Source organism: Ceratotherium simum, chromosome 6, assembly GCF_057802395.1.
Source record: "Ceratotherium simum simum isolate JZ-2026a chromosome 6, ASM5780239v1, whole genome shotgun sequence".
Lineage (NCBI taxonomy): Eukaryota > Metazoa > Chordata > Mammalia > Perissodactyla > Rhinocerotidae > Ceratotherium > Ceratotherium simum.
Window position 1 is genome coordinate 30161261 of NC_141905.1, and position 24510 is coordinate 30185770.

The window sequence follows — 24510 nt, forward strand, 5'->3', positions numbered from 1 at the left end:
CAGGCCACACGATCCCAGTCCACCCATCATGCCCGTTCTGCCTGCGTGATCTTCTTATGTCCCAGATGAGTGCTCTGAACTGACCTCAGCCTCAGCCCCAGCAGGGATGCACCCTTCTGAACTTCTTGCAGGCAGACAGGGATGCCAGGGGCTTCATCTCTGTCATTCCTCCTCCCGCCCATCACCTAGCCCACGGCAGGCTCCAATGACTGCGCCCTGAACATATTCTACGAATGCTATGCACTGAGAGCACTGACTGGGGAGCAGGGACCGGGATCCACATCTAGCAATGGGCTCTAACTTGCTGTGTGACCCCGGGGAAGTCCTTATCCCTCTCTGGGCCAGTTTTCCCTTCTGTAAAATGAGGAACTTGGGCTTGCTCATTTCCAGGAGCTCAGATAGCTCTGACAGTGACCCCCCCACACACACACCGCAGCCCCCAAACACATGGAATTTTGAGAAAACCAGGAAGGTCATTCCCAACTGCTGATGGAAAGTCAAGAAGACAACAGAATACAACCTGGATTTTTTTTTATTAGACTAGGAAATATAATTTATTTCATAAAAATTAATTTTGTTACAATAGGAATGCTAAACGTTATTTACAGGTTGAAGTTTACAGAATAAACAGAGGTGGGATTGGGGCCATCCCTGCATCCGGGGACATATAACAATGTCCACGGCCCGGGCAGGGGGTCCCGCCCTTTGCCCCGAGGAGAGCTGCTCCCTGCACCCAGGCTCCTGGTCACCTCCCCTCAGAGGGCCTGCTAAGGGACCTGGCTCAGTTGCCTGGTTGCTGGGAGAAGGGACCAGAGGGCCCTGGATCGTCTAGGCGATGGGGAAGGTCCCCCATGCCCTCAGGAGGACCCCCAGCCCGGAGCTCGGGAGCCGGGCACTGCGAGAGAAGGCGGAGGAGAGGCACGTAAAAGATACACCGACTGACCCTGTGGACTCAGGGGGGGCAAACAGGCACGCCCGCTCCAGACGCCCCAGCTGGGGACGCGAGGAGGGCACTCGCTCACACACAGGTGAGGACATGTTCCTGGAGGAGCACCCTGACGTGCCCGAGGATAGAAGCACACACACACACGCATGCGCAGGCACACTCAGAGACGAGACATGTAACCAGCCGTGCGAGGGCCGGGCGAGCCCCGCAGTGGCCCCTAATCTGCCGCTCTTGGGGGACCCGGCCCCGTGCGGCTGCCTCTCGGGCCCGAACAAGAGGACAAACCTCGGTCCCACCCGAGGCGGGCGGTGTGGGGACGGAGCGACCGCAGCCTCGGCAGATTGATGGAGACTGCAAACCCTTTCCGGGCTTTTCTTATCAAGCCGGACAGTCTGAACCCTCCCGGGAGGCTCCAACTGATCGTTTCTGTGCTCCAGGCCCTGGTACACGATTTCTGGAAATCAGATTACGGCACCTGGGTGGCTGGCCTGCCTTCAGCCACCAAGAGCTCCCGTCCCCGGCGCTGAGCAAGCCGGCTTCTGAGGGTGGGGCGGGGAGGAGGGGCATGGCCGACCTGGGTCAACGCCTACCCACCAGGGTTCCCATCAGAAGCCGAGAATGACAGCGTGTCAGAACCCAAAGGGCCTCAGACGGCAGCTGCGGGGCCTTCTGGGTATAAAAAGGAAACGAGGCCCAGAGAAGGCAGTCATATGCCTGGGGTCACACAGCAGTTTAACAGCAAAGCTGGAGCTCGAGTGCTGGCCTTTGGACTCGGGGCTGCCTGGGGGCATTTTAGAGCCTGTGCTGGGGACCGCACCAGTAGAGCTCCTTGCGGCACTGGTTAGGCTGCCCTCAGGGCCAGGCCATCACACAGGCCCACATGACTTGGGCTAGGAGTGACCAGGGAAGCTAAGCCCACAGCGGACGCGCACCTTTGGCAGAGAAGGCTCGCTGCCTTTGAGGCAACGTCCACACAGGCACTGGGGTAAAGAGCCGTGATCTCAGCCCTGGGGGCCCAGCCCCGGATGCAGGCTGGCCCCCTGAGCCGCCCTGATAGAAGGAATCCTCTCTCAAACTGAGCAGGCCCTTGTCTGCCCACAGCCAACCCACCCCGAAGGGAGCTGCTGGGTGGTGAGAACCCCCATAAGCTCCCGAGTCCATGGCAGGGAAGCCAGGCTGGGGGCACTGGGTGGACTGCAGCCCCAAACCTGCTTCCCTCCCAGGAGACAGGACTTTCAAAGGCCAGGACATGCCCAGGCGGTCCCAGTGGCTGCTCACGGCCCTGCCGTGGCAAGCTCTGGGGTCAGTGCCCAGAGTTGTCGGGGGAGCTGGCACTTGCTTGGCCCTGGGTGCCAAGGAGGAGAGGCCTTTGATGAGGCCTCTGTGCCAGCTGCAAGATCCAGGTCCCAGCCATGGCCAGCCAGCCGGGAAGGGACCCTGAGGGCCCCTTTGGAACATCCTGGAACAGGCTGGTGAGGGTGTACCAGCCCCTCTGCTCTGGCAACCCTGCCTGTTCAAAGCTTACTTCAGGATCTCCCAGACTGCAGTGGGAGGGTGAGAAGCGGGTGGACGGGAGGTGCCTGTGGAGATCAGAGGTGGGAAAGTAGCCCTCCGCCCTTCCTCCTCCGCTCAGCAGGCGTGTGACATGGCTGGGCCACCCACCTCCCAAGCTCCCGCTGCAGGGCTGACGGCTAACGTGTTCCTCAAAGGCACACCGAGGCCCAGAAGCGCAGGCTTCTGCAGCTAGAGAGGCCCTCTAACCCATCCCTTCTGTTTCACAGAAGGAGAAACTGAGGCCGGGGAAGGGTGGATCCTAGATTCCTGGGCATTAAGAGAATGCCATCCTGCTCCAGCCCTCCTGGTCTGGAGGCTGCTGGGTGGGAGGTGTCTTGGATGGCCCCACCCTAGGGGTGAAGGAGAGGGGTATCCATGGGGGCCCCACATCCCCCACTTCTTTCTCTGCTAGGGCCCCACTTCTGGGCCATAGCCCCTCTCCAGGAGCCACCAGACAATGGCACTGGAAACATTTTCCCTGGCTCACAGCCGGCCTGGCCCGCCACATTTTCCATCGCAGGGCTTCTTCGTCTGGATTCCCAGGAGCCCAGAGGAGCCTGTGGGGCATCTGCCGGGGCTGTGGGAGGGAGGGAGGACCCCACCCCGCTCCAGACCTCAGGGCTCCTCGGCTTTATGGATTCAGCATCTGCTTAAGATTTTAGAGAGAAACATGGTACCACGGCTAAAACCCCATCTGACCCTGTACAACTGGGGAAACTGAGGCCTCGTAAGGATGTAGTCTAAGATGGGATCATTAGCAGCAAAGTGTTCCCTGTGCAGTCTCTCTCTCCCTGATTCACTCACTCACACACACACACACACACACACACACACACACCCCTGGCCATGAGCACGCCCACACTCATCCACACTCAAGAAAAGAGTTTTCTATTTTTTGTGTTGTTTTTCATTTTCTTTTTTTTCTTAAAAAGGACTTATCCAAATATCTGGATAATAAATCACTTGCGTTTCCTAAGAAACTGGGTTTTTCTTTTCCCTTGTGGTTTTGGTGTTTTTCTTCTTCTCTGAGCCTTACTAGCGGTCTGAAACTTTCTTTCTTTCCTTCCTTTTCCTTTTTGCTTTTGGACAGGCGAAAGCAGTTTGTGTGAATTGTACTTGACTCTTAAAAGAGGAAAATGGTGTGAAAGGACAAGGGGCTCAGGGAGGAGGGAGAATCAAGAACTGAGGGAGAAAGTGAAGAACGCAACTATAACAAACGTAACCCAGAGGTCCCGGGGCTGGGGGTGGCCTCTCCTTGCTCCCTTAGCTGCCTCCAGAGGCCTCAGCCCCACCTTGGGGCCTGCATGGAGGTCTGAGGTCAGGAGAGAGGCAGGGGATGGAGAAGGGGCACTGGGTCCTCCCGACAGAGGACATGGATTTCCTAAGGCTGGTCGTGGTCTGGGGGCAGGGCAAGGACAGGAAGAGTGGAGGGTGACTCCGGCTGTGAGCCGGGGGCAGTGGAGGCCTGACTACCTGCCCCACAGGAGGCTGTCCCAGGCCTCCTTGTGCCCGCCTCCTGCCAGTCCCTACTAGCCACAGCTGGGGCAGCTCAGCAGTCCCCGTCAGTGGCCACGGCCACCAGCATCTCACTCTTGCCCATCTCCTCCAAGGCACTGGCCAGGCTGTTGAGGTCCCCGTCGTCCTGCTGCAGAGCCTCCCAGAGGTCCAGGATCACACCCGTGGGGCTCGCTTTGGTGGCAAAGTAGTTCAGGTACCTGGCGGAGGGAAGGAGAAGGACACTGGGTTCCCCAGATGCTCAGCACCTCCCAGGAGCCTGGGGGTGGAGGGAGCTCCAGGAAGGGGGAAGCCAGCGGTCTCTGGGATCCCACGATCCTGGATCTGAATGCCAGCCCCTCTGCTTTCCCCTGGGAAAGTCACTGCTCCTCTCTGAGCCTCAGTCTCCTCATCTCTAAAATGGAAACTGTCTTGCTCATCATCAATCATCATCATTGTTATTATCATTGAAAGACACTGGCCCCAGAGAGACTGTCCAAACCTGCATTCCATTCTCTCTTCCTCTCACCTTCGTTCCCCACCTGGTCTCGCCCCGTGCATTCCTCTGACCCCAGGAACAAAGCCCTGGACATCTTTGTAAATCCCACTCATTTCTAGTAAGATGTCTTCTACATGGCCTCTGCTTAATGCAGGTTTATTAAGTGATTTCTCAATAAGTATAACATAATCATAATGATTATTATTGCCATTATATTTATCCAGCATTTTAAGCTCTCCAGAAGAGTTTTGATGTACCAAGATGTAGTCTGTCACTCAGCAAGCATTTCCAGAACACTGGCTCTGTCCTGGGCATGGGGGTGCTGGTGGTGATCACACCTCGCTGGTGTCCTAGCTTCATCTGATCCTCACAAGCACGAAGCTCCTCAAAGAACGGGCTCCTCGGACTTAACATGCCCAAACCTGAGCCTCTGACCTACGGCAGATGGTGGGATCTGATCTTGGACTGTCAGGTGGCCTGCTCTGCCTGCCCCTTGGGCACAGGGAGGCGGGGGTGGGCTGTGGTCTGGGTGGGGCAGGCCTGTCCCGACACTCACCGGTCCATGGAGAGCTTCTGCGCCAAGAGCCGCCAGTCATTGCCCCGTGAGTTGGGGGCATCCAGGCTGTTGCATATCTTCTGGCGGATGGACAGTGGGATCTTGAAGGCATGGGGTCCCAGCTGGGTGGTCACCACGCTGCTAGGGGCAGAGCAGAGGGCATCCAGGGAGCCAGCCGGCGTCTGGAAGGGCAGAGGGCAAGGGTGAGAGGGATAGAGGGCTCCCCCATGCACGGCACTGGGCCTCCGCCCCTCCCCACCCTCTGGGCAGGCTCCAGCTGCTCAAAGCCCTCCTCCCCAGAAGGTCAGCTCCCGAGGGCCAGAGCTGTGTGCCCAAAGCCCAGCCCTCAGGGAGCACCATGCTGATGTCCCACCCTGGGCTAATGCTGATGCATGATTACGAAACCATAACCAGCCTCAGCCATAGTCTAATCCCTCTGGACCCACTTTTACAAACATGTGGAAAACAAAGTCAAGAAAAGAGAAGTGACTTGCCCACGGTCACATGCCACGTTAGTGGCAGAGCTGGGTCTAGATCCATATCCAGTGCTCTTTACACTGCACTGCAAGGGGGGTCTGGCACCGTCCCCGGTGGCCTGGGTCTTGTAAACCTCAATCCCGATTTATAGCGGGGGAGAGCCGTGGGCTTGGGCCAAGCATTGACCTGATACAAGGCTGATAACACTTGCCCTCCCTAAAACCAGCTTTCTCAGCTCCCAGGTGGGGATCGTCGTTTCTGTCTCCCTGGAGGCTGTGAAGATTTAAGGAGATAATTTATGTCGCCTGGTACAGGCCAAGCCCAGGACCGGCACTCGGTAAGGGGTAGTCATTAGCAAAAAGTAACCAGGCCCCAGCTCAGACTTTGGAGGTGAGGGGGACATGTCTTTATGGGAGATGGCATTTCCACCCAGAGGAGCGGGAGCAGGGGGTCTGCATGCTGCACGCCCTGCCCCCCGGGGCGCCTGTCCTCAGCGCTCACCTCCGCCAGCGTGGTGTGCAGCTGGAATATCTGGCCTTCACCTTCCACCTGCCGCACGCAGATCTTGCAGGTGAACTCCGTGGAGGCCAGGCTGTGCCTCTCCAGGGTGAAGGTGCAGTGCAGGGCCTTCTGGCTGCCACTCCAAATGTGACAGAAGGGGATCTCCTGTGGGAGGAGGGGGTCAGGGTCAAGGAAGTGAGGCCAGCCTGCTCTGCCCTTGGGGACCGGAGGTAGAGGCAGGTAATGGGGTCAGTTCAGGCCTCTCCATCCTGAGGGGCAGAGGACGAAGAGCTGGTCAAGGGCCCTTCAGCTGAGAAAGGGGGAGAAGGCACAAGCCTTAACGTGTGAGTGTGAGTGTGCATGTGTGTCTGGGGCTGGGAAGCCTGTGGACTCAATGGTGTCACACAAGCGGGTGGGGCAGAGGGACATGACCATTGGAGAGTAGTTTGGACAGTCTGCCAGGCATGAATGCTCTCTGAAGATGATGTGTACAGATATTTGTGCGTGGGAGTGTGTGACGGGGTGGGGGTGGGAGTGTGGCTGTCAATGGCCCCGAATGTGGGGGTGAGCCTAAGGATGACTGGGAGCATGGAGAGTGGGTGGGAGGGAGACACAGAGAGACACTATGGGGAGTGGGGTCAGGCTGCAGGACCGAGGGAGGAGGCAGGCCTGGGCCTGAGAGGGGATGTGGTCCTCCCTGCGCAGCCCCCAAGTGCGTCCCCTCCCCAGCTCCATCCCTCGCCCTCCTTTGGTCCAGCCTCACCTGGTACTTGGCCAGCAGCTTGCTCCTCCAGTGGGCATGGGGGATGTCGTGGAGGGAGAGGCGCAGGTTATGGTAACTGTCCTTGAACAGCAGGGGTTTCGGCTCCTCCACCAGGTAGCCGCCCAGGGTCCGCTCCAGCTCCAGCACCTCCTGTGGGCCGGGGTCAATGGGAAGGGGGAGCCCATCAGACCTGGCCAGTGGGCCCTCTCCCGCTGCAAGCTTGGGAGCTGGGGACACATGTGGGCACAGGGAACCAGGCTGTACCATTGAGGGCAGGGGCCCCCCTGAGCACAGGGTTGGGGATTTGGTAAGTGCTCACAGAAGACTTACTGTGTGTGGACAGAGGGATGGATGGATGGACAAAAGGATGGATGAGTGGATTTATAGATGAACTGATGGATATATGAATGGATAGATGGATGGATAAATAGATGGACAGATGGAAAGATACAAAGAGACAGGCAGATGGGTGTGCAGATGGATATACAAAGGGATGGGTATATAAACAGAAGGATAGATGGAAGGAAAGATAAACAGATGAATGGGTGATGGCTGCATGGACAGATGGACTGTTGACTGAATGAGTATATATACAGATAAACAGAAAGTTGGATGGATGGATGGACAGATAGGGACCGAATAAACAAAGAATGCCATCAAGCCAAAATGTGGCAACTTCCTCCTTGATCTCCACTCCATTCTCTGACCAAAGCCGGACATTAGCCAATGCCCCAGTACCAAGAGATCCAGGCTGCAAGAGCATTTCCCAGGAGGCTCCAACCCATTATGGGCCTCCTGGAATGTCAGGCCAGCCTGGTCCCAGCAGGAGACACTCTCTCCCATGAGACCTTTTCACCTGTGTTGCATCAGTCTGCAACCTGGAGTTTGAGACAAGTCACATGAGCCTGGGAGACAAGGGAGCTAGAAGAGACCACAGACCATGGGTGGGAGGAGGCATGGAGCTACCGGAAAGGACTGTGAGGCTTCGCAGAGGAGTGCAGAGGAGTAAATGGAAGGATGGAGAACAGAGAAGGGTTTAAACAGGGTTTAAACGAAGGTTTGTGCTCTTCCAGTGGTAGTCAGGATGAGACTGGGGTCCTGGGAATGAGGGGAGGGCTGGGGAGGGAATGGCTGGGGGGGACAGGGTGGTACTAACACAGGGCTCCATAACTGCCATCATCAGGCTCTATGTGCGAAAATCCAATCCCTTCACCTTCCCTCCCTCCCTGCCCCAAACGGCTCCTCACCTGCCATGGCCCCTCCCTCCTTTAGGGGCTCTGGCCGTTCTTGTGCATACACTAGGAGTCTGGCTGTCAGCCCCAACCCCTCCCCTCTCCCCCTGCTCATCCCATCAGTCACTGGCTCTGTCCATTCTACCGACTAAACACAAGAATCCAGCCCCTCTCCTCACCACTGCCACTGGCTGCTGCCCAGGGTCCAGCTCAGGGTCCAGCTGCAGCTTCCCAGTTGGCCTCTCTGCCTCTTGTCTACCCATCCCCCCAGTGTAGCCATAGGGGCTTCCAAAAGAGCATCTGTGAACAGGTGTCCACCAGGTCTATGCTCCTGCCCACTGGATAGGTTCCGAATTCCTTGGCATGGCCCCCAAGGCTGTTGGGAAGCTGAGCCTGCCCATCTCTCCAGCCCCATCTCCTCCCTCCCTCACGCGCTCACATCCCTGCATGCTCTGGTCACACAGGTCGACACTCCTGTCTTTGCGTAAGCTGCTCTGCCTCCTGGAATGCCCTTTACCCTTCTCTGCCCGGAACTCCTACTAGTCCTTTGGAGCATAGGTCTCAGGTCAGCTCTGCTCCAAAGCTTCTCAGACCCCCTCCTCAACAACCCAGGCCTGGCGAGCCCCTCCCAGACTGGTCCTCCATCAGTGATCCCCCATCTGTCTCCCACCTCTAGCCTGGAGCTTGGCGAGGGCAGGACTGTGCCGGATTCATCTCTGTATCTCAAGGGTCTGATGCCCTTTGAATATTTGAGGAATGAATGAATGAATGAGGCTGATGGTGGTGGAGGGGAGCCTGGAAGGTACCACGCCAGCTGGCTGGCCAGGCGGGATGCCCCCACAGAGTGCCAGGGCTGTGTGGGTACCTATGGCCTGGCCTTACCTTCAGTGCTACGGGCGTGTCCTCCAGGCAGTAGACCCTGAGGCTGTACTCCAGGGAGGTGCAGAGGGCGGGGGCGAAGATGGCCAGCTGGAGCCGCTTGACGGCCGAGCGGGAATAGGACTCACCGGTGAACACGTAGGTGCCCAGCTGGTCCAACAGGATATGGCAGGACCTGGCCTCCAGCTGGCAGTAGCAGGGGGTGTTCAGGGTCTCCTCGTCCAGGGTCACCACCTCCTGCAGGGTGACAGCGGGGGGTGAGGCGGATGGGTCACAGTCAAGGCCCTGGAGGGGTCCATCCAGGTGGGGCCAGGAGGAAAGGGGCTTCCTCTCAGTTCCCGAGCCCCGGGGCAGGTTCAGATAGTGGACCTGCCCCCAGCCTTGGCTCCTCACCTCCCAGTGGCCCTGGTGGGCCTGGGTCTTGAGCTGGAAGATCCAGTCGCCGGCACTGACTTCGGCACAGTGAGGCACCGTGAGGATGACGGGGCGGCACAGCAGGAGGCCCGTGGGCCCGCAGGTCACGGAGGGGCTCAATACTGTCTGGGTCCCTTCTGAAAGTGGGCTGGGGCAGGGCAGAGGGAGGGAGGAAGGCAGTGAGAGAAGGCCTGAAGCTCAGCAAGGGCCCAGATTGGTGCTGGCTCCCACCTCTGCCCCGGCTCCCTTCTGGGCTGGTAGAAGGCAGGTCTCCACCCCTGGGACCCCCCGAGGTCAGGGGTTAAGGAGAGGCAGAAACATGGCATAGGCCTTGACTGTTTCCAGATCATTGCTGTTACACTGCAACATTCTCACAGCCAAATCTTGCTCGCGTTTTCAAAGGTTCTGCACTCTTGGAATGTTTTTGACAGATGTTGCTAAACTGCCCTCTGGAACCTGGTACCAATCCATGCTCCCACCAGCACATCATGGGAGGGCTGCGTGCCCACGCTCTTGCCAGTATGAAGGTGTTACCGTTTGAAAAATCTTTGCAAATTCATGAAGCAAAAAACTCTCAATATCTCATGGCTGTTTGAATTACTATTTCTTTGACTACAAATTAGGTTGAACATTTTCTCATTACCTACTGGCCATTATAAGTGTGTGTGTGTGCACGCACATGGGTGTGTGTATAAGAGAGAGTGTGTGTGAATCCCTTGTTCCCATCCTTTGCCCATTTGTGTACTGAGATGTTCCACTTTTCTCACTGGTCTCTAAAACCTCTTAACATAGGAAGGGTATTAACCCTTTGTCATGTTGTAGCCAGTTTGTCAGTTGCCTTTCAGTTTTATAATTTGTGCTGATTTTGCATGTTTCTTTCCTTTTTTTTTTTTTTTTGGCGAGGAAGATTGTCCCTGAGCTAACATCTGTGCCAATCTTCCTCTATTTTGTATGTGGGACACTGCCACAGTGTGGCTTGATGAGCGGTGTATCCACGCCCGGGATCTGAACCCGTGAACCTGGGCCACTGAAGTGGAGCTCGCGAACTTAACCACTACACCACCGGGCCAGCCCCTGGTTTTGCACATTTTTTGTGTGTGAGGAAGATCAGCCCTGTGCTAACATCTGCCAATCCTCCTCTTTTTTTTTTTTGCTGAGGAAGACTGGCCCTGGGCTAACATCCATGCCCATCCTCCTCCACTTTATATGGGACGCCGCCACAGCATGGCTTGCCAAGCAGTGCATCAGTGCGCGCCCAGGATCGGAACCGGCGAACCCCAGGCCGCTGCAGCGGAGCACGTGTACCTAACTGCTTGCGCCACCGGGCCGGCCCCAGTTTTGCTCATTCTAAATGTGGACATAATAAGATCTATCAATGTTTCCCTTGGAGGACTACCTCTGGCCTTAGGATCAGGCTTAGAAGGGGAGATGGTGATATTTGAGCACAAGGTGGGTGGGCAGCAGAGACAGAGAGGAAGAGGAGGGGGCAGCCCAGGCCGGGCTGGGGTCTCTCTACTCACAGGGTGTTTTCTGCCTTGTTGATAAGGAGGTACATCTCGTAGAACTTGCCCTGGGGGATGGCTCCATTGGGCACCAGCAGGCTGACCCCTAGGGGGAGAGAGAGGTCAGCAGGGAGAGGCTGGAGGGAGTCCAGGAGCTTAAACAGGGGATGGGGGTTGGCCCCCAGCTTGGGGCAGGGAGAGAAAGACACCTGAGCTCCAGGTGGGCACCAGCAAGGGGTAGGAGAGAAGGTCTGGGGACTGGGTGCAAGAAGAGGCCAGGCCACTGACCACAGCAGGCTTGTCCTGTAACACAGGGGCCTCTGGCATTGCAATGGGGTGCAGAGATGGGGCAAAGACCTGGAGGCTGAGGGTCCCAGTGCCAGCTCCAGCCCCAGCTCAGTGTATGACACTGGGAAACTGTCAACTGCTGGCTGTGCACCTGAGATGGGCAGCCCTGACTTTTCAACAGCACTCTGTAGGTTTGTTGAACTACCTAGGGGTATTCTCTCCCACTTAACTGATGGAGAAACTGAGGTTTAGAGGGTGGCTCGTCCAAGGTTCCCCTGCCCTAATGAGGCAGAGGCAGGCCTGAACCCCAGGTCTTCTTATAGTCACTTTTTTCCCCTCGGCCTCACTTTTCCTGTCTGTGAAATGGGATCAGGGAAGCTCTATCTTCTGTGGGGTGGGGGCTGGGGTTGTCGAGGGGACAAGCTGAGGCCAGGCTGATGGGCAGGCAGAGTGGGGGCCCACCTGTGCCGGGGATGCTGAGCCTCCCGCCCAGGCAGCCAAAGGTGCCACTGACGCTGCTCCCCGGGTCACGGGGCAGACCCAGGAGCTGCTGGGAGCCAAGGCTGGCGCTGCGCAGGTGCAGGAAGTGGGCATCCCTGGCGATTTCACCAGGGTACGTGCCAGGTGGCAGGACCCCCAGCAGGTCAGCCCCATCTGGCAGGCCTGGCCCGGAGCTGGTGGTGTTGGAGCTGTAGACCTTGATCTTGAGGCTGGGCAGGGGGTCCAGCAGGGGCGAGTTGGTCATGGGGATCTTGTCGGCCGAGTCCTGCAGGGCGTACACGGGCCCGCGGTACATGCCGGCACTGGCCGTGAGGTCTGGAGGCATCGACGGGTGCAGGAGCTGTGGGTTGTCTGCAGGGGTCGGGGCTACAGTCAGACCCAGCCGTGCCTCGCTGGCCCAGGCCCACCCTCTGCTGCTGCCGGGGGCCCTTCTGTTGCACAATCCCACCCAAATGTCCAGCTGCGGAAGGCTCAATGGCCACCTGCTGCAGGAAGCTTTGGGGACTCGGCAGCCTGGGTTACTCCCTTCCTTTTCTGCACCTCTCTAATCCATACTCATCCATTATCTTTACAGCAAATTCTAGAAAAACCTTGGGAGGCAGTCAGGAGCCCCCTCTTGGGTCTGGCTGGTCTGGCTGGCTGCCACGCTCCTCTGGGTCCCCCGCCCGCACCCGCCACCCCAGGAGTTCCCAGGTCCTTACTGGGCCTCACAGTCTTGAAGTTGACGGGATGGAAGCCACCAGTGAGAGCGGCGGAGGAGTCGGTGATGTCAGTGTCAAAGTCACGGCAGTTGCGGCGGTACACGACCACCCCCACCACCATGAGGACGGCCACGACCACGAAGATGGACACCACGAGACCCGCGTACAGCGCCACATCCCCCGAGGTCTCCAGGACTGCGGGGACAGGAGGGCCGCGTGAGGAGCAGGGGCAGAGACCCAGGGGAGGCCCGGGGTCCCTGGGGAAACTGGCCTGTGCTAGGTTCTAGTCTGTGCCCTGCCGAGACAGGCTGGCGACCTCAGGCAAGCCTTGAACCTCACTGAGCATCAGTCTCTACTATAAGTAAAATGGTCTCAAAACCCCTGCCCTGCTTCTCTCCCGGAGTGGCAAGGAGAGGCAAAGCCACTCTTGGTCACTCCCAAGGGTTAGCTCATTGCTCGCTGCTGAAGAGGGGACAGGGTCTATGGCTCAGAGTCACTGGGGCCCGCTTGTCCCGTCCCAGCTGGGATTTAAACCTAGAGCCTCACTTGCAGCCTGTAGCACCCTCCATAGGACCTCTAGGCTCCCAGAAATCTCTGCGAGTAGCCGCTCTGAGCTCATCCTCCATTCTGTGCTGAGGGTGGGAGGTGGAGGCAGAGGGGGAGCAGGAGGAGGGGAACGAGATGCATGACAATGGGGTGGAGAGGAGATGAGCAGGAAGAGAGGAGAGAAGGGGCTATAGGAGGCAACCCATGGCTACGCTCCCCTCCCCACGACAGGCTGCTGGGCTGGAGGACACCCAGCTCTGGGTGGGGGGCAGGGCAGGCTGCCCCAGGCCAGGGGGAAGGTGTCAGGGTCAAGAGGCAGGGTCTAAAGTACACTGTCTACTAGAACTGTCTACGATGATGGAATATCCTATGTCTGTGCTGTCCCACACAACAGCCACTAGCCACATGCGGCCACTGAACAACTAAAATGTGGCTGTGGCGACAGAGGAACTGAGTTTTAAAATGTATTTAATTTTCACAATAGTTAAAAATACAAGTTTAAATAGCCACATGTGGCTAGTGGCTACCACACTGGACAGCACAGGCGGAGCCAAGACGGCTGCTCGTCCCCCTTGTTTCTTGCGGGAGACAGGAGGCAGCTGTCCACTCTCCCCTCCCAGGGTGGCCCCTCAGGGGCAGGCCTGCTCTCCCTGTCAGGACTCCTCCAGCCCCACTCCCCTCAGGGCCTGGCTCTCAGCCCCAGTGTCTGCCCACTTCTGCCACCTTCTGGGCCCTGGTCCCTCCTGCTGCCCCACTGGCTTCACTGCTCTGTTACTGCAGCACAGAGCACCCCTGGGGGCTGGAAGGTGAGCCCCTCGGCGTGGTGCAGGGCAGCGGGCATCCCAGAGAACCCAGGAAGCTGCGGTCCAGCTGCTGGGGGTACAGTGAGGGGCACCAGGATGGACAGGTGTGGGCCTGCCTATGGGCCCTGTCCCAGGGAGGGAGGCCGAGGGAACAGGGCTTAGCAACAGCTTTGGCCACACAGATATTTAGGTTTAAATCCTGGCTGGATCCGTGGATAAGTCCCTCCTTCTCTCTGAGACTAGGTTCCTCTCCCGTAATGCGAGGGTCAGGATGGTGTCCTGGGCCTGTCAGTCCAGGGTCTGCCTGTCGGCAGTGATGGAGGCCACGACGCAGCGTCGGGTGCTGGGAGCCCCGTGAGGGGTTGGTGAGGGGGCACCTTCAACTCTCCCTGTCCCTTGCCCTGCCTGCACCCCACACCCTGGAAAAGCCAGCCAAAGAGAACCAGGGACCCCCCCAGAGGAAAGAAGACAGCCATGAAATGGGACTTACGGTGGTTTTGGGGGTCACTTAGAGTTTTCTTATCTGTCGAGGGAAATAAAGGGAAAGAGTGACACAGGTGGCAAGAAAGGGTGGTGGAGACGGTGACGGGGAAATGCGCAGATGAGATGATGGACGTGGTGGGCGGGCAGAGGCCCCGAGGGCGGCTCCACTGCAGGCCGGGCACTGAGGCCTGGGGTGGGCTTGGGGGCTCCAGATCCCCAGCCCCGGGCCCCGCCTTCCTGAGGACTCACTCTGCATGCACAGCCCGTCTGTGCAGTTCTTGGAGTCGAGCAGAGTCCCGCTGCAGTCCCGGCCTCCGTTCTGGGGCGGGGGCGCCATGCACTCGCGGCTGCGCCAGTGGGCACACTCGGTGCTACAGGCCGACCACTTGCTCCACTCCGTCCACGCTCCGTCAACTGCAGGAGCACAGCACACGGCACGTGGGGACCCGTGCATGCAGACACATGCACACGCAGTTGTGCAGAACACAGCAATGCGCACGCACGCGCGCACACACACACAGACCGAGGCAGGGAAAGAGGAACCCAAGACACACAGGCCATACAGAGAAATCCACACCATATCCATGCAGCCCCATGCAATCAGGTGCACCAGGCGGGCAAAGAGAACACAAATAGACACATAAGGTCACTCACACAGATACAGCCCACTCACAAGTGTACACACAGAGACACAAACCCATGGTAAAAAACACCACATCGTTCACACCAACAGAAGTGCAAGGACAGACAAACAGATGGGGACACAGAGAGGAAGACGCAGACATAAGGAGAAGAGGATCCCTTCAGGATCAGGGTCGGTGATCAAGGTGAGTCTAACAGTTAAGCTCTGGGACCCTGGCCCAGGGGCCTGACACTGAGAACCCTCAGCGTGGAGGCCAGAAGAGCCCACCCCTCAGACTGCAGCTCAGAGCCTCTGCCTCTGTCTCTCCAGCAGCAGCCCAGGGCAGAACAAGAGGTCAGAGGTCGTAGCATCTAGTCCAGTCTGGTCAGCCAGCTGTGAGCCCAGGCCAAGCACCTTCTGCTCCCCAGGATGGGGAGAGAATGGCTGTCCTGACTCTGGCAGACACCACAGCACAGAAGGCGGGGCTGGGTGTGGGCAGGGTGCCGCCTGGCCAGCGGCCTTACCTGGGCACACAGTGGTACAGGCGGTCTTTTGGAAGGCCTGGCCCTCGCAGAAAGCACCTCCATTGAGTGGGGCGGGGTTGGTGCAGGTCCGTGTGCGCTTCTGCCAGCCGCGGCCACAGCGGTTGGAGCAGGGAGACCACTCTGCCCAGCTGGACCAGCCGCCGTTCACTGCAGGGGTAGCGGGTGTCACCCGGTTAGCCTGGGTCTGTGACCCGTGGGCCCCAGGCCCCATCCCCCAGCCCTGATGCGGCCCCTCCACTGAGGCCTGGCCCTTCTTTTTTGGACCCCTCCTGCCTGCAGGGCTGGGGACTCAGATACCCATGGGCAGACCTGGGCTGCGACTGTCAGCATCAGAGTGGACCCAGGAGGTCACTATCTATTCCCCACCCCATTGTACAGTGGCAAACGAAGGTCAGAGAGGGTCACCCTGTGAGTGATGGGGCATCTGGGACTGGAATCCAATACAGGGCTCTTTCTGCAACACTTGAGGCATCTCAGCTGTGGCTCTGCCCCTCCCACCCCAGGGGACAGCCTACAGGCCTGGGCAGCAGTCCCTAACTCTGCTAGGACAGCAGGCTTGGGTATGGGGACACCCACTGGGCCCTGCCCCCACCCGGACTCCGAGAGAACTGGATTCTCCTTCAGCGATAGGCAATGCGCCTGAGAAGGGGCAGTGCTCCTGGCTGGGGCCCCAGGAGTGCCCGACTTGACCACTAGCTCTGCTCTGTGAGCTTGGCGAGGGCGCCTCCCCTCTCTGGGCCCCGTCCTCTCCACCTGTTCACCAGGGACCCGCTGGCCTCCGGCTAGGGCAGGGTCAGGAGGGCCGTGTAGCCCCAGGCCCTCCCCTCCCTCACCCGCCCCCCCACTCCCCCGCACCATAGACGACAACTGTGGCCGTGGTGCTGCGGCGCTTGGCCACGAGGTTCTTGGCCACACAGGTGTAGTTGGCGGTGTCCGACAGGCGGGCCTGGCGGATGATGAGGTTGTGGTCGATGGTGAGCAGGAAGTTGGTGTCCTGGGTGGGGTCGACGACGTCCTCGTTCTTCAGCCACTCCACCTACAGGAGCGCGGCGGGGGGCGTGAGGGCCAGGCCTGCTCACCTGCCTCCCGGGAGCCGCCCGCCCTCGGGGGAGGGAGGTCTGGCCGTAAATAGGACGGCAGCCCTATCGACGTCCACCCACAGGGGTGACAACGGCGAGGCAGGACCAGGCACTGTGCCGGGCACTACAGGACACAGGGGTTAAGACGGCCACCCACCAGCTGGGCAGCCTGGGGAAGGGCCTTACACTCGGCCTCAATTTCATCAACTAAGACGGGATTTCATAGCATCAACCCTGCGGGCTGTTGTGAGGACGGAGCGAATCACTATGTGGAGAGTGTGGAGAACAGTGCTGGCTCACAGTGAGGACGAAGTAAGTGTTAGCTGGTAGCACCTGCTCTCATCATTAACTCTCCAAACCAACTCCCTGAGCTAGGGTGGGAGGCTTGGCAGGCGAGTAAGTACATGGTCCCTGGGTCTGGCAGACCTAGATTCAAATCCCAGCTCTGGGGGCCGGCCCCGTGGCTTAGCGGTTGAGTGCGTGCGCTCCGCTGCCGGCGGCCCGGGTTCAGATCCCAGGTGCGCACCGCTCCTCCGGCCATGCTGAGGCTGTGTCCCACATACGGCAACTAGAAGGATGTGCAGCTATGACAGACAACTGTCTACTGGGACTTTGGGGGGAAAATAAATAAATAAGATCTTTAAAAAAAAAAAATCCCAGCTCTGCCACTCACTAGCTGGGTCTCCCTGGGTGACCGCTCCACCCACCCCAGCGCTGTTTGCCCGGCCCTAAGATGGGATGACAAGGTCCACCTTGCAGGGTCTCCATGAAGACCAGTGTGCCGAGTGCCCGGCACAGGTGGGAGCCCAGTGAGGGGTACTGAACACAGGGTGTGTGTCCAAGCCCCCTTCCAGATGCGGGCATGGGCTTGGGGGAGGCTAGGTGATCAGAGCAAGGTTCTGGGGTCAGACAGGGCTGGTCCCGAGCTAGGAACACAGGGTCCTATCTTCCCCAACCCCTGTTCTCCTGGGGCCCCCAGCGGCAAAGCTGAGATGTCCCCCATGCCCTGCTCTAACTCCTGGACCACCAGTGTGGGGGTGGGAGAGAGGGAGTGTGTGTGGAACACAGCAGGGGTGGTGAGAGAGGACAGGTGGGCACTGCCCAGGCATGCAAAGGCCACGTGGGGTGAGTACACGCTCAGATACACACATTGTGAGACCCTTGGGCATCCATAATGCTGCAGCCTTGGGTTCTGGGTGAGGCAAGGGGAGACGATGTGTTTAGCCAAAAGCCCTTCCCTTGCAGAAGACTGAGCCTGGGGCCTGTGCAAGGAGCCCTGGGGGTTCCTGTTCCAGCAGGATTACAATATTCCCATCTGTGAAATGGGGGGCGCTCTGAGAGGCTGAGGCATGGTGGCTGGTGGTAAATTCCATGCCTGGCTGGTCTCTGCCACGCCCAGTGTTCCCCGCGTCCCCCACTCACCTCAGCCACAGGCACCCCCTCTGGTGGGCGGCACTGCAGGAGAACCTCGTGGTCCAGGGGCACTTCCTTGCCCAAGGGCTCCTGATCGAAGTTCTTGCGCAGGTCTGGGAGAAGGCAGGTCCCGAGGCACAGTTAGGCAGAGCTGCAGCCTGAAGTGCCCCACTCTGGTCACTAGGTGGCAGTGCACACCAAGGGGATGCTCCTGGGGCCACCTGGGCTTCACCTGGGCAACTTCCTCTTCTCCAAAGTGGGGGCCTCACCAGGTGGAGTTAGGGGAACGGGGTTCCCTCCCTGACCCTGGGATCCTAAGCACATGGTGGCCCAGGAAGGTGAGGATGCTGGCAGCTTCCTCACACAGACATAGACGAAAAACGGCCGTTGGAAATCCTGGGGCTAGAGGTGGCCCAGGTTGTGGGTCCGGGAGCCTTCTTCTGAGCTGGCATCCGTGGGCCCCAATGTCTCTGCGGTGGGCATGTCCAGCCAGGGATGGCCCGACAGATGTGGAATTCCCTCCCTAGGATCCACGGGGAAGGGGCAGGGGCCCTGGGGAATGGGGTGGGGTGTCAGGGCGGCGTACACGCGATGCGGACGTAGGCCCGGCGACTCTTGGTGGTGCCCGCGGAGCTCCAGGCCACGCACTGACACCAGTAATCCTCCAGCCCGAACAGCTCCTCCACCTGCTGCCGTGAGACCTCGATCTGCACCTCTCGTACCCGCAGGCCTGCGAGGAGGAGAGAGGCCACCGGGGGCAGGTCTGAGGATGTGAGGCGCAGGACACGGCCGCGGGACATCTCTCTCTCTTCCGCCAAGTGCCTCTCATTTCCATCTATTTTCTTGTCTCTTCTGCCTCCACCCTGGCCCCAGCGGCTATGGCCACCACCTGGAAATCATAATGGCTAACGCAAGCCCTCTGCCCTGGTCCAATCCACTTTCCACCCTGCAGCCAGTGCGCGCTCTTCAAAATGCACAAACGGCATGTCATTCCCCTAGTTACGTCTCCAGTCCTCGCAGCATAAACACCAAGATCCTTCAGGCCCTGCTCGATCTACCCACTGCAGCCTCACTGGGCGTGTTCCAGTCCTTCATGTTCTCCCAACCTCTCTAGCCACACGGCCTTTGCACATCCAGTCCTCTGCCTGGAACTCTCTTCTGTCCCCTGTGCCCAGTGGACTCTCAGTCACCATCAGCTTTAGGCTGTGGGCCTCACTTCCAGAGGGAAGCCCGGCCGCACTGACCCTGGCCCACCCCTACCCACTCTCAAAGTACCGCCCAGCACTCCCACCGCTGCACTGGACATTGGTCCATGCGGTCATCATTCCCGCCCAGCCTGATTTCCCCACAGCACTGACCTCTTCTGGAACTATATTATCTATTGATGTGTTCGTGCGTTAACTGTCTGTCTCCTGCAGGAGGATGAGGTGGGGCTTTGCCGTGGCCCAGGGCCTGGCACAGAGAAGGGGCTCAACGAGTATCTGAAGAGAGCAGGTGGCCTCTCCCTGGCCATGGCTCAGGGGCCTATGGGGCTGGGGCTGGGGGGCCCCCTCTTCCTGGGAGTCCCCTGACCTCTCAACAGCTCCCTGCTAGGGCTTAGGGCCTCCATGGATAACTGGATCCACCAGCCCACAGAGAGGGAATCACTCACTCTTCTGCCAACTCTCCCTCGACAAAGCTCTCTATGCTCAGGAAAGGAATGAACCCTCCTGGATTAGGGTGCCCATCTGAAGCTCCTCCCCAAGGCCTGTGGGAGGACTGTGAGGCCTCTTCCTCTAGGAAGCCCTCCCTGACTGCACACTGTCTCAGAATTCCTAAGGCTGCTCCCCCTTGCCATGATATATCCCAGCTCATCCTCTCATGGTTGCACATGGGTTCTGATAAGCCCCTCGGGGGCAGGACTGTTGACTATACACACTATGGTACTGCAGCATGGTGGCTAAGCATAGGGCAGGTTGGTTGGACAGGTTTGAATCCTGGTCCCACCCTCACTCCCCAGCTGTGTGACCTTCGCTAAGTTACTTGGCCTCTCTAAGCCTCAATTCCTTCACCGTAGTAAAATACTCAGGGTAAACTCTAAATGAGTCATGGCAATTACTCTGCCATAGGCCCCAGTCCAGGCTGGCTACAAATCTACTCTGGCAGGTCATTTGGATCTCATCCAGCCCATTCCTTTTACGTTTGGAGAAACTGAGGCTCAGAGAGGATAGGTGGCAGGACCAAACTCCCACAGCAAGTTGCCAGCAGAGCCGAGATCAGCTGTCTGGTGTCTTGCCCTGGTGAGAGCTCTGTCCCCTAATGTCTGACACCTCCCCAGACCTCTCCCAATGAAGTCATTGCCTTAACTCTCCCACATCACGGGCGGGGGGAGGAGGGCCTTGCACAGGGAGCCCAGACAGTGAGGAGTACCCCTGCTGATGGCCAGGGATCTACATGAGAGGGGCCTGGGGTTTGCCGTCAGGGAGCACCAGGAGGGGAGAGGCTGCTTTTGACGGGCAGCTCTGCTCGCAGAGGCTGCCTAGAGTGTTGGGCAGCAGGGCGGGGGCCGTGAGCCTGCTCATCCAGGGGGGTCATCCGCCCCGAAGGTTTCAGCAGCACCCAACAGCCGGACAGAGAAACCCTCCCCCGGTGGGGCTCGACACCTTGGTGATAGTCACCAGCAGGCAGAAAGGAGGAGGCAGGGCCTGCAGTCTCCCAGACTTGGGCCCCTGCACCAGGTGTCCCCCCAGCATGGTGGCCAAGTGGCAGGCAGTGCCCAGGCCAGGACATCCCGACGTGGCATGCGCTGGCAGGTGGGCTCGTCCTGCCTGTCCTGGCCCCCAGCTGTCATCCTCTGGGTGTGCAGGGCCTCAGAGAGGGCCAGGGAGGAACCAGCCACACTGCTGCCAAGAGAGTGGCTCAGAGGACCACTGTCCATTCTGTGCAGCCAGTGGGGACAACAGTGCCCCAATATCCAGGGCTGGCAGGGCTTGTGTGCCTGCTGGCCACATTGTTCCCATGCTAATAATCACAGGGTCTGTGGGGGGCCCCAGCAGGGTACACCGTCCCCTGCTCTGTCTGGACCCCCATGGCTGACCTCTGATATAGGCCAGAGGGGCTCAGGGGGACAGAGAAGTCAGGACAGGTTTTGAGAGGAGAGAGGCCAAGAGGAAACGGGCATTTATTGAGCACCTGCTGCGTGCTGGCTCTGTGCTCAACACTGTGCAGGCACCACCTCGTCCCATCCTCACCAGGTCCTTCTGTTAGCATCCCAGTTTACAAAGAGAGGAGTGGGCTCAGAGAAGTTGAGCAGCTCCCCAGGGTCACATAGCCAGAGAATGGGGGCAGCTGGGTAGGTGTTCTTTTTTCCTTTTAGAAATTCCTTTTTTTATTTTTAGCTTTTGGGTGAAAATGAGACTCCAAATCTACTTTTTTTTGGTGAGGAAGATTGGCCCTGAGCTAACACCTATTGCCAATCTTTCTCTTTTTGCTCGAGGAAGATTGGCCCTGAGCTAACATCTGTGCCCATCCTCCTCTATTTTGTATGTGGGATGCCGCCACAGCATAGCTTGATGAGTGGTGTAGGTCTGCACCTGGGATCTGAACCTGCGAACCCCGGGGGGCTAAAGCCGAGTGTGCGAACTTAACCGCTATGCCACTGGGCCAGCCCCTGGGATATGGTTTTAAGTCTGGGTGGTTCTGAAATCTGTGAGCTTTTCACAGAAAAACAGATGTTGAAGGAGGGAGAGAGAGAGAGCGAGAATGTCAGGGGAGAGACACAGAGAAGGAGAGAGAGAGAGGAAGACATAAGAAAAACAGACACACAAGAGGAGACAGGGATGAGAAGGGGGGCTGGAGAGACAGAGGGAAGGAGAGAGGGCTGAAAAAGCAGGAGGAAGAAAAGGATCAAGGAGGAGATGGTGGAAACAGAACCGAGGCCAAGGCAGGCTCTAGGCAAGGGAGCCACCCGCGCCTGCGGACAGCTGGGGCTGCCCAACGCTGGCTGCCTGCAGGTCACCAGCAGAGACCTGGCCTGAGCCCTGGGAAAGTCTTTCCATTCCAGAGGGGCTGGGGACAGGTGAGCCCCCCGCTTAGCCTTGGGGCACCGTGGAGGCAGGCCAGGGTCTGGGAGATGTGAGGAGCTGGGGCTCTGCCTCCTGCCCGGGGCGCCCGGGGCCCTGCACACATCTCAGAAGGAAGGGGCCTCACGCTTCCTCCCAGGTTCCCACGCTTCAGCCACCTTCCTTTCTCCCTGGGCACTCGGGCTACGTCCTAGCACCACCTCGAGAATTACTTACTACTATTAATGCTTTTTTTTTTTTTAACCGAAAACAATAGAGATTTCTATGAAGGAAACTGTGTATGACTATTGTGAAAGGAAACAGTATCACTTCCCACAGACAGAGGGGACCTGGAAACTCACCACGGCCTAGAATTCTGGGCAGGTGGGAGGCAGGGCAGGCAGGGCTGCCAGACAGAGGCCAGCTCCTCTCTGTTAAACGGGGAGCACAGCAGGTGCTGGGGGGAGACCCTGGTCCAGGCTGGACTTGCGCCCCACATAAGCAGGATGGAAAGAAAATGGGAAAGGGAACGAGCGCTCAGCAAGGGATTTGGTGCTATATCATCTGGTCGCTCAGGCTGGAACACTGGAGGAAATACTGATCCAGCGTGAATCCCAGAGGGGAAACTGAGGCCCAGAGGGGCGCCATGGCGGTGTGAGTTCTCACACTGAGCCTAGGGTGGAGCCAGGCCCAGGACTCAGCATCCCTGGCCCATCTGGGCCCGGGGTGTCCCGGGAAGTCCCGGGGGCGCCCGGGCGAGTGGGGCAGGCTCACCGGTGGCCTCGTCCAGGTCCTCCTGCGTGACGTGGTCGTTCTGGCTGACCCACTCGCCGTTGCACTTGAAGTAGATCTGCGTGGCAGGGAAGGCGCGGCAGCGCAGCTCCACGGGCTTGTTCTTCACGATGTAGGCGTCCTGCGGCTCCTGGAGAAAGTGGGGGAGCGGCTCGGCGGGTGCGGACGGGAAGGAGTCGGGGAGCAACTCGCTGCCCGAATCACTGCCTGCAGAGGAAGGAGAGGCTCCATGAGGCCGCGGGCTGGGGCACCTCTCACCCCTCCGGGGGCCCACGGCAGAGAGAGAGAGGGGAGGGGGAAGTGGAGGGGAGGACAGCCAGAGGAGACCTGCTGGGGATGTCCTCTGTGCCCTGGGCAAGGTCTGGCACTCCTGGGGCCTCAGTTTCCCCATCCCGCCCTGCTTTTAAGGGCCTATTCTTTGGAGCCAGTCCCAGCTCCATGCTGTGTGATTGCACTTCTTTACAGATGGAGAAGTCACGGTGGCCCAGGGAGGTGAGGGGCCAACAGGGTGAGGACACCTCTCCGGCCCTCCCAATGTCCCCTGCACTGGCCCTGCTTGGCCTCCCTCCCATCTCCCATGGAGAGGCCAACGTACATGAAGGGCTGCACGTGGGGCTGAGGCGGGAGCTCAGGCCAGGCCAGCTCTGCCCCGACGCTCCGAAGCCACAGCTGCCCTTTGTAGCCCCAGCCGGCCAGGCTGATTGGAGTGGGAAGCCAAGCCTGGGCTGGCAGGGGCGTGGGGTGGGGTGAGTAGGGGTGGCTGCACCAGGCCTGGGCTCCCTGTGGCTTGGTCCCCTAAGGACCTCCTCCTCCAGGAAGCCCAGGGCAAGCGCAGCATGGAGGTGGAGCAGCATGGAGGTGGAGACCTCCTTCCCAGTAGCCTCCCCCCAGAGCCTCACTCCTCTGCTCCGTGGCTCTGACCCACCCCTTAGCCTTTCCCGCCAAACCAAATCCACACCCTCCGCCCAACTTCAGAGGCTGGGAATGCAGCGAAGCTGTGCCCACAGCAATCTCCTCCCCCAGAGGGGCCAGATGGAAACCCTGGCCGGCCCGCCCGCCTCCCTGGACAGAAGAGCACCTCAGGAGGTGAGACAAACAGGAAGGGAGAGGGGCCGCCAGCACCAGGAGGGAGGGGACCAGGCCAGCCAGGCTATTGGTTTATAATCCACTTAGGAAAATCGACTTTCCAACACCAAGTGCCAAACAATCAGGTGGCCAGGGGACAAGCAGTGGGGGACTTGTCCTCCTCTGCTAGCTGCTCTAGGGGAAACAGCAAATTAAGCCACAGAGGTGCGCATGTCCGCCCAGCCCCTCACCAGCCAGCCGGGCCCTGTCATGGCCCCAGGACTCCAGTCCCTCATGTGGGGCAGGGGTCCCGGGAGGCCCGAGGTCCCTGGGATCATGCACTTGTCCCCCAGTCCAGGAAGCCACAGTGGGCTCTAGGGGTCCCCCTGGGGGCAAAGGGGCCTCGGGGACACTGGGTTCTCCAGGAGCAGAATGAACAGACACAGCTAACATGCCCAGGCCGTGTCGTCTCTTTGTGGACCAGGAGCTCCTGCTAAGACTGGGGGATCAGGAGCTCTGAGAAAACGCATGGCTATCACTGACTCGAGGCTCTGGGCCCGGGCAGGGTGTGTGTGTGTGTGTGAGAGAGACCTGGGGGAGCGAAGGGGAAGCCGGCAAGAAGGGATGTGAATCCAGCTCCATCCAAGACATTCCATGTGACCCAGGGAGAGCCCTTTCACTCTGACCTCGTTACTTCGTCTCTGCAGAGGGCAGGGAGGCGAATACTCTTCCTCTCTCTGGGCTGCTTAGAGGATCACACGAAACAAACATGCACAAATGCCGAGGAGGGGCCTAGCGCATGGCAGGGACAAGGT

At 59.1% G+C, this 24510-nt stretch overlaps 1 protein-coding gene across 2 annotated transcripts in view; it reads right to left on the bottom strand.

The window, feature by feature from the left end:
- Positions 1-514: 514 nt before the first annotated feature.
- UNC5B (unc-5 netrin receptor B) overlaps positions 515-24510 on the bottom strand; it is an 85712-nt gene continuing 61716 nt past the window's right edge. The window contains exons 2-17 of one of the 2 annotated variants that reach the window (XM_087432057.1): positions 22613-22837; positions 18385-18528; positions 17808-17911; positions 16162-16342; positions 15286-15453; positions 14389-14553; positions 14147-14179; positions 12308-12502; positions 11568-11957; positions 10836-10923; positions 9295-9463; positions 8905-9138; positions 6791-6940; positions 6028-6192; positions 5050-5231; positions 515-4215 (exon numbers count right to left, since the gene is read on the bottom strand). In XM_087432057.1, coding sequence (XP_087288183.1) covers positions 4050-4215; positions 5050-5231; positions 6028-6192; positions 6791-6940; positions 8905-9138; positions 9295-9463; positions 10836-10923; positions 11568-11957; positions 12308-12502; positions 14147-14179; positions 14389-14553; positions 15286-15453; positions 16162-16342; positions 17808-17911; positions 18385-18528; positions 22613-22837 — 2759 coding nt within the window. In that variant the 3' untranslated portion in view covers positions 515-4049. The remainder of the gene's footprint in view (positions 4216-5049; positions 5232-6027; positions 6193-6790; positions 6941-8904; positions 9139-9294; positions 9464-10835; positions 10924-11567; positions 11958-12307; positions 12503-14146; positions 14180-14388; positions 14554-15285; positions 15454-16161; positions 16343-17807; positions 17912-18384; positions 18529-22612; positions 22838-24510) is intronic. The other variant, XM_087432059.1, reaches the window with a different exon arrangement.